We start from the raw sequence: 8,492 nt of genomic DNA on the forward strand, positions 1-8,492 counted from the left end.
AAAATTATTTCTCCAATATTTCTCTTAGTTTGAAGAAGTCATATTTTCTTCTCTCGTATATTTTTAATGATGGAAATAATTGGAGAGGAAATAATAAAATCAATTTGATCCTTTTTTCAAATTTGAAACAAATTCAAATATGAATTTTGTGAAACCACCAACTCTCTCCTTGGGTCCTTGAGTTGCTTAAGATTTTTAGGATCTTAACAAAATGCAAGAATAAATATGATATGCATATGATGATTTATGTATAACATCCAAATTGAAAATTGGGATGTTACACTTCTTTAGCTTTTGGATAACAAAATTTAGGGGAAACAATTTGCGCGAAAAAATGCGTTTTTTTTCTTTCATGAGAGTCACGGTTTTGTTTCCGCGAGAGACACGGTTTTGCTTTCGCCAGAGCCACGGTTGTGCCTCTCAGAAACGGAAAAAAACGCGTTTTCTATTTTTTTCCTTCCGCGAGAGGCACGATTTTCCTTCCCTGAGAGGCACGGTTGTGCTTTCACAAGAGGCACAACCATGCCTATCAGAAACGGGAAAAGAATGTGTTTTCTGATATATTTTTTCCTTCCGCAAGAGGCACGGTTTTGCTTCCGCGAGAGTCACGGTTGTGCCTTTCGGAAACGGAAAAAACGTGTTTTTTATTATTTTTTCCTTCCGTGAGAATCACGGTTGTGCCTCTCAGAAATGAATAAAATGCATTCTTTTCCTTCCGCGAGAGGCACTGTTTTGCTTCTTCGAGAGGCACGGTTGTGCTCTCGCGAGTGCCTCTCGAAAACGAAAAATAAACCTGTTTTTTTCCTTTCACGGTTGTGATTTCACGAGAGGCACGGACGTGCCTCTTTCGGAAAGGGAAAAAACCCGTGCTCCCAGATCGGTTTTTTCATCCGGTTTTTTTCGTGAAAAGAAAAGTTCGTCAAAAACCTATCAACATAGGATCTAGTTTTGAAGATCTCGACGCGAGAAATCCAAGGTGAAAACAGTTCGAGATTTGGACGCACGATTTAAAAGATAAAACATTTTCAATAAACGAATCTACGAAACCGGAAAAAACTCTCAGGTTGCGACATGGCGAGTACTCCTCAACTAGTGATTTCGGCGTCATGGCGATTCCTATATGGTGCCTTAGAGTGCGTTTGGTAGCATTTCCAACCTAGCATGGTTGTTCTCCTCTCATACATGCTCATTGTAGATATGCTGAGTACATGCATTTGTTTTTATTTGGTAGCGATGTATGTGCTGAGACATGCTAAGTGGAGACTTTGTTTGGCAGCTTGCATCTGTTTAGACATGTCGGTCGGCACTATAGTAATCAGTATTTTCAAATAAGTGAACAAAACATTTCAAAAGTGTGATCAATTTTGTGAAACATGGAAAACACTTTTTTTAAAATTAATTTTTAAAAAACTAAACAAATTTGAAATTTTGATCTTTTAAAAAATGTAAACAAAATTTGAAAATCAAAATTATTTTGAAAAATCATTTAAAAAACAGATTTAAAAAAATGTAACAAAAATTAAAATTCTGAATTTTTTTGAAAATTATAAAAAATTGGACATTTTTCAAAAAAATAACAAAATTTTCAAATTGAACAATTTTCGGTATTCTCAACATTTTCTAAAAATTAAATTATATTTTACAAATTTTGAACATTTTTTAAACACATTGTCGCTCGCTTCGCTCGTGCATGCTGACTAGTTAACGACTGTTGAAGTGTTCTCACTTCGTGCATACTAAGAGGCTATTTGAGTTGAGCTCGTGCATGCTGAGGAGGCCCTGTGCAGGCTACCAAACACCCATAAATGGATCGGGAGGGAACTCTTGAGCTCATACACCTTCCATGCACACGCACTCAAGATTGCTACGCAATGTGCACATAGTCATAACCATCAGGACGCCTTCGCTATTGTGATGTTTATACTACATTCTACCTCATTAACACAGCTATAAAACATTGTGTTTTCTCTGGGTTTTTTTTTGTTTTTGGCCCGTTTTTCTTCTTGCCTTTTTTTCTCTTTCTCTTTATTTTTTCATTTTTAAAATTCATGTACTTTTTCTATAATATTGTGAACCTCTCTTAAATCCGCATTTTTTTCAAAGCTAATGATTTTTTTTAAATTAACGAACTTTTTCAAACTCGTTGAACATTTTTTTAAAATTGGTGAACTTTTTTTTTCAAAATTCATGTATTTTCTCAAAATCGATGAACTTGTTTTTTCAAAATTGATGAACTTCTTTCAATTTGATGGATTTTTTTTCAAATTGAGGAACTTTTTTTCAAATCCGATAACTCTTTTTCAAAATCGTTGAACTTTTTCAAAACTGATGATTTTGTTTTCAAAATCGATGAACTTTTTTCAACTAGATCAACATTTTAAGAATTTTTTGCGACTTTGTTTTTTCCTTTTTATTCAAAAGTCAACGGTTGACTGATCAATTGGTCAAGTAGTCAACCAGCTGGAGTGAGCGAGGGAATTTCGGGTCCCTACGATCGATCGAATATCCAGTCGAAGTTTAGCTGGGCTGGCCCATGAGTGCCCCACCATCGAGCGCCAGAACTCTAAACCGGCGCCGGTTAGGAGCTCCTGTGTGCCATGGCATCTCCTATTTCCCGCTTATCACCGTAGATAGCGAGGAAACGCGCACCTCCTAGCCGCTGGCTTCGTTGAATGGGCCTGCCCATTTACAGGATTTAGCTATAGTTTCCTCCCACCAGTTTTGTTTCTTCTAGTTTTGGTAGATTTGCAAATTCGTGTTTTTTTGCTTTTCCACTTTTTAAAATTTTGCTATTTTTTTGTCTTCAGGATTTTGATCCCGCAAATATTTGTTTGAAAATTAGAAATTTTAAAATTCCTGATAATTTTTGAATACACAAACATTTCTGAAACTCATGAAAAATCAAATTCAGCTACATTTTTTTAAATCCCGACCTGTGTTTTAATTGTTGAGAGCATTTTTATATTCAAGAATTGTCCTAAATTCATGAACAAATTTCAAATTCATGTTTTTTAGAATTTGAAACATTTTTGGAGATACATTTACATTTTTAAATTCATGAAGATTTTTTACATCGAGGGAAAATTTTCAAATCGATGAATATTTTTTGAAATTTGAAATTTTATCAAATTGTAAACATTTTTGGAAATCTTACAATTTTTGTAAACTCCATAAAAAACATTTTTTCAAATTAAACATTTTTTGTAATCCAAGATTTATTTTTAGTTTTACGAATATTTCTGAATTCACGAACATTTTTTCAAATTCTAAACATTTATAGAAACGAAAGGGAAAATAGGGTCTCTCCCGCCCGCGCGTGGGGTTTGGTGGGGGGGTGCGCGTTTGCCCGCTACCCCTGCACGGATTAGGGAATAGGAGCTCCCAAGCGTCATACCAGAAACACGTTTGTGTGTGCACAAATGTTGTGTATCGCTAGCAAAGCATATGATTACCTACGCACGCTCATAGCGGTCTGTCCCATTAATCACGCTGCACGGGCTAGCAAGCCAGCCTATTTTGGGAAGGTTTCAAAAGCTTCCCTGCCGGTTTTGGAAGCTTTCGGGTTGGGTTTTATTTTCTATTTTGGGTTTTTCAGTTTTATACTCCCTTTGACCGTTACTAATTGTCTCTTATTTAGTACAGAGTTGTACTAAATTAGTGACAGTTAATATGGATGGATTAAAGGGAATATTATTTATTATTTTTTGCTTCTCATTTTCTTTTTTTTCAAAAGTTCACAAATTTGAAAAAATTGTTCGAAAATTTGAAAAGCGCTCATGTTTTCCAATTTTTTGTTCGCGCTTTTAGTAAAATTCTTGAAATTTCAAAAATGACTGCATTTAAAAATATGTTTGAAATTTCAATAGTTGTCATAGTTCCAAGAGAATGTTAAATTTTAATAATTATTCATATTTTCCAAAAATCTGTTCACATTTTCAAAAGTTGTTTGTTTTTGAATTCATAGGCTTTTTCAAAGTTCACGAACATATTTTTTATCCATGAATTTTTTTTGAAGTTTTTCTGAATCTTACAAACATTTTCGTGATTTCGTGAACTTTGGGGAAAAATATGAAATTTTTTTTTAATTCACGATCACTTTTTTTTTCAAAATCGCAGACCTTTTTGTTAGTGTACTTTGGGGAATTTGCAAGATTTTTTTTACTCCCTTCGTTCCATAATACTTGTCGCAACTTTTTACAACTTAACATTTTTTGTTTTTTTGTGCCGTGAAAAAAACAGAACATACTAAAAAAAAAACCTCAAATGGGCTCACACCAGCCAGCCGCTGGACTTGCTCGGCAAAACACGGCTCGGAAAGCGGCGCTCTTCGCTGCCGTTCTCCCCCACTCTCGCCTGGCCTGACCTGACCTGACCTTATCCACCGCCCCGACGCGACGACTGGCCGCGAGCGACGCAGCCGCATACCGCGCGCGTGAGCCCCCTTCCCCTCTCCCCACCACCCCGCCCCTGTTCCCCGGAAGCGCGCGAGCTGCCGCCGGAATCAGCAGGCCGCGAAGATGGTGGCCGCCTTCGCCGTCACTCCTCCGTCCTCCATGTAAGTAGCCCCAACCTCAAATCAAATCAAGCTCCCCTCTCTACCTGTTTCTTGCTGATTTTCCTCCTTTTCTTCGCAGATGCGGCGTCTGCATCCCGACGGCATGCCGTTCGGAGGCGCGGGGCACGGTGCCGGCGCCGAGGTTCTTCCATAGCCGGAACCAAGGTACATACACTGTTTCCCTTCCACATAGTTACATTGCAGCGGGCACTCTCAGGCAGGATCGTGGGGCTCGATTCACTCTAAGCAAACTTAAGTGTAAAGATGAGTCCAATGTTAGGCTAACAAGGACCTGGGTCAAGCCGGCAATATGCTGAGATAGATCAGGAATGGCCCTTTCTTTGTTGGCCCATAACTCATATCGAACTGGTGTGGTGGTTAATGTGGATTAGACAAACTGAATGTGGAAACGGCACCACAAATAGCTTCTAACAATGCTATATTGCCGATACTTCACTTTCCTCTTTCTTGTTAATGCTTTCCTTAAAAAAATAAATTCTTGTTAATGTTTGGAAGACGCCATCGATCTATGTCGCACGTTGCTGTACCCATCCCCAAATGCCAGCTACGCTATTTGCACATTTTGTGGGTAAAGTGGCACCGTAGATTAGCGCTCAAAAATTATCATCCTACTTGCTAGGGGGCCACTGATTGCACTGTCTCTTAAAATGTTTTAATGTCCAATGAACTTGCAGGCCTTTGTTATTTTGTCATCTTCTAGTTGCTGTTAGGCCATTGTTCGTCATGTGTTCTGTCACCCTTATTGACCTGTTCATGAAGCATAAATGTTTATTTGCTGAACTAATAAGTACTTGACAAGCACTAATGATCTAATGATGTTTTGATTGCAGCGAACAGACGGTCTGCAACAGCTTGGTCCTTGAAAGCCGGTCTATGGGACTCTCTCAAATCTGGGTAAAGTACATTATGTACCCTTTAAAAAATTTGTGTTATGTTTATCTTCAAAAAATATCTACATACTATAACATCTATGTACTACTGTAAAAACAAACAAATACACCATTTCCAGAGCTTCCCACCTTGATGAAAAAGGTTAAACCATTAAACACGTGTGGGTGTCCCACATTATCTCGGCTGGGATAAAAGAATGGGAGGAGAAAGTAATAGTAACATCTAGGAATGCACATGTTAATCATGAGAACAAACAATGGTGTAGTGGGACCCAATCATGTTGGCAGGAAAATGATCCTGCTAAAATTCAGGTCTTCATTTCTTCAGAGCAAGAAGCAGGAGCTCCACCTCTCCATTAAGTAGAAAAACCAGCCGAAAACCGATAGAATGGACTCAACCAGCCTAGCATACTAGGCCCAGAGCCCATACACATCACGGCAAACGCAACACCCGAACACCCACAAACCAATGGACATCTGAGCACGGCCAGAAGAGCACACCATACTGCAACTCTGCTGAAAACGTGCTCGCTGCACCACAGAGACCCTATGCCCCTGTTGAGTATGCAAGATCCAGTGTGACTGCCCCAACGAAGTGAGCACGGGATTCCACCCAGGCTTGACAGAAGCATGATAGAACCCCGAATAAAGTGTCGAGGAAAGAAACTCTGACTGCTGCCAAGAAGCCACTCGCCGAACAAGTAGTTTGATATTTTCTTTTTATTATACACTTAACAGGGGAGTCTCAAAATATTATACTGAACACCGAGCCTGAAACTCACAATCTTTCTTGCATGTTACATACCTTTAGAGTATTATCCAACAGTTGCATATCATGCTTCTGAAATTTGTACCTTATGGGGGAAAAACCCAATGCTTTTGCTTCATAGGTTTTTAAAAACTAGCAATAGTACAGAGACAGTAGAGCCACCATCCACACCACTTGAAGAAGAAGAAATTGTGCCTGAGGAATTAGTGCTCCTAGAAAGGACACTCGCTGATGGTAGCACAGAACAGATCTTATTTTCTTCAGCTGGTGATATTGATGTATATGATCTCCAGGCCTTATGTGACAAGGTGATCTTTCTTCAAAGCACTTTGATGTTTTGTCCTGCAGTGTTAGTGATTTATCCTACAACAAATATTTAGTTTTGTAATGTTCACCTCATAGGTAGGATGGCCACGCAGACCTCTGACAAAAATAGCGGCATCCTTAAGAAACAGCTACTTGGTCGCCACACTACATTCAATAACTAGGTCTTCGGAAACAGGTACTTGCATTGTTTAATTGTTACCGGATCTTGTGTGATCCGTGCTAATAAGTTAAACCAGTTTCCTAATCTAAAGATTATTTGCAGAAATTCATTTTTCTAGCTGACGAACATCTTAGTATAGAAGTTGTTTGACAGAGGGAGAAGAGAGGAAGCAACTAATCGGTATGGCACGAGCAACTTCAGACCATGTGTTCAATGCTACAATTTGGGACGTCCTTGTCGATCCTTCCTATCAGGTGAATTAGTGAAGACTTTTCTGCTTTGTGTCTGAGTCCTCCTTTTCTAGTTGTTGTATCAAAGATTCATTTGTAGTGGCTTAGAACTTGATCATTCCAGGGTCAAGGTCTTGGTAAAACACTCATGGAGAAAGTGATCCGTACTCTGCTCCAGAGGGACATCAGCAACATCACACTCTTTGCAGACAGTAAAGGTACAGAATCCGATCCCCACACAACACACAGGAACTTCTTCTGTCAAAAGCATACAAAAGATTTGCAGGTCCTGTTTAATCCAAGTAGAATTGCTAGATACTAGAACTGTATTCCTGGGTATACACACATTCTGCAGCGCATCAATACCATTTTGCTTCGGGGCGACGTAGCGAGGAAAGTGGATGTTCTGTTCATAGCCGGATGCAGATAATGCGGCACAGTAGTATATACTGTTTCATCAGGCTGCTAACGAATCATTGTTCGTGGTCCTTGATTCCTTCTGATTAATTTGCAGTGGTGGACTTCTACAAGAACATGGGGTTCGAAGCTGACCCCCAGGGCATCAAGGGCATGTTCTGGTACCCCAGAGTTTAGCTCCGGTGGCAGCCCGGGCACCCGCCTCATTTCCGCAAGACCGACGCCCGACGACCGGCACAGTCTGCTCCAGTGCAGAAGAATATTTCCAGGAGCTGAGCTGTGTATAACAGTGACTCGAGTGGCCGATGGCCATTTGCAATATCTGGTGCGACCGGCTCTCTCCCAGTCCCAAGTCCTGTTGGTCTGTATGTAACTGCTAGGAAAGTAAAGTATCCCTGTTTTAGTACTGCGAAGGAGACAGACACACCGAACATTATTATACGACTGTGGAAGTCGAGAAATTGTTCTTCCAATCAACATGTCCAGGTCCACATCGCGTCGCCGTTCACTCGGTCGGTCCAGTAATCAGTCGGTCTGTCGACTGTTCTTGTCGCTAACGCGTGAGATTTTCCGAGCAGCGTCTGTAATGTTCTCTACTAGTATGCATATGGGATCGTCTCGTCTCATGTCGGCCATCATCATCCACTGAAGCTGGAGAGCTGGGTCGTGCCGTGGAAGCTTTTCATCTAGCTGGCCGACAAGCCACTCAATGCAGCTGGTGTCACCGGCAGCCAACCTGTGCCGTCAACGACAAGCCGCTGCCGCTCCTCGCACGCGGTCAGCGCGCGTGCGTTCTTGACCACATCTTGTGGCTATCCGTTTCGCTCATCCTGCACCGATCCTCCATTGCACACGAAGAGTACTCCAACCGATATGATCCGTGGTTGGCTGTACGTTTCAACCTCCAACCGATCCGAATAAATGGGACGGGAGCTTGTTTTTCTATGCACTGCCGCCAGTCAAGTACGTACGTTGTCTTGCTAGTGAATCCTGCCATGGCGTGCGGGCTACACACGCAGTGCGCGCCCTCCACGACAGTGATATCATATCACGCAGCTGGAATGCAAGATCGACCGGGCGCGTGAATCGTGATAGGGAAGCCTAACAAACCCCGACCATCCAG

General features: G+C 40.8%; 1 protein-coding gene across 2 annotated transcripts; it reads left to right on the forward strand.

Annotated features, from left to right (window-relative positions):
• The first annotated feature begins 4,315 nt into the window (after positions 1-4,315).
• Positions 4,316-7,860, forward strand: LOC119348706 (serotonin N-acetyltransferase 1, chloroplastic-like). Of its 2 annotated transcripts, none has more exons than XR_005169085.1 (8): positions 4,316-4,555; positions 4,635-4,720; positions 5,407-5,470; positions 6,357-6,543; positions 6,638-6,737; positions 6,876-6,976; positions 7,061-7,170; positions 7,467-7,860. XR_005169085.1 is itself a non-coding variant. In XM_037616677.1 (8 exons), exons 1-8 carry the CDS (start codon positions 4,518-4,520, stop codon positions 7,544-7,546), a joined length of 750 nt encoding a protein of 249 aa, XP_037472574.1. In that variant the 5' UTR covers positions 4,322-4,517; the 3' UTR covers positions 7,547-7,860. The 2 variants fall into 2 exon arrangements, 1 of the variants encoding a protein (XP_037472574.1); XM_037616677.1 differs by having other exon boundaries at positions 4,322-4,555; positions 7,077-7,170.
• The last annotated feature ends 632 nt before the right edge of the window (positions 7,861-8,492 follow it).

This window comes from Triticum dicoccoides, chromosome 1B, assembly GCF_002162155.2.
Source record: "Triticum dicoccoides isolate Atlit2015 ecotype Zavitan chromosome 1B, WEW_v2.0, whole genome shotgun sequence".
Lineage (NCBI taxonomy): Eukaryota > Viridiplantae > Streptophyta > Magnoliopsida > Poales > Poaceae > Triticum > Triticum dicoccoides.

Bases quoted from the DNA above. Each gene is read 5' to 3' on its own strand.
- LOC119348706 (XM_037616677.1), top strand. From the start codon at position 4,518: ATGGTGGCCGCCTTCGCCGTCACTCCTCCGTCCTCCAT. The intron at 5,471-6,356 runs GTAAAGTACATT...TTTGCTTCATAG, and splicing joins TGGGACTCTCTCAAATCTGG to GTTTTTAAAAACTAGCAATA. The intron at 6,738-6,875 runs GTACTTGCATTG...GTTGTTTGACAG, and splicing joins AACTAGGTCTTCGGAAACAG to AGGGAGAAGAGAGGAAGCAA.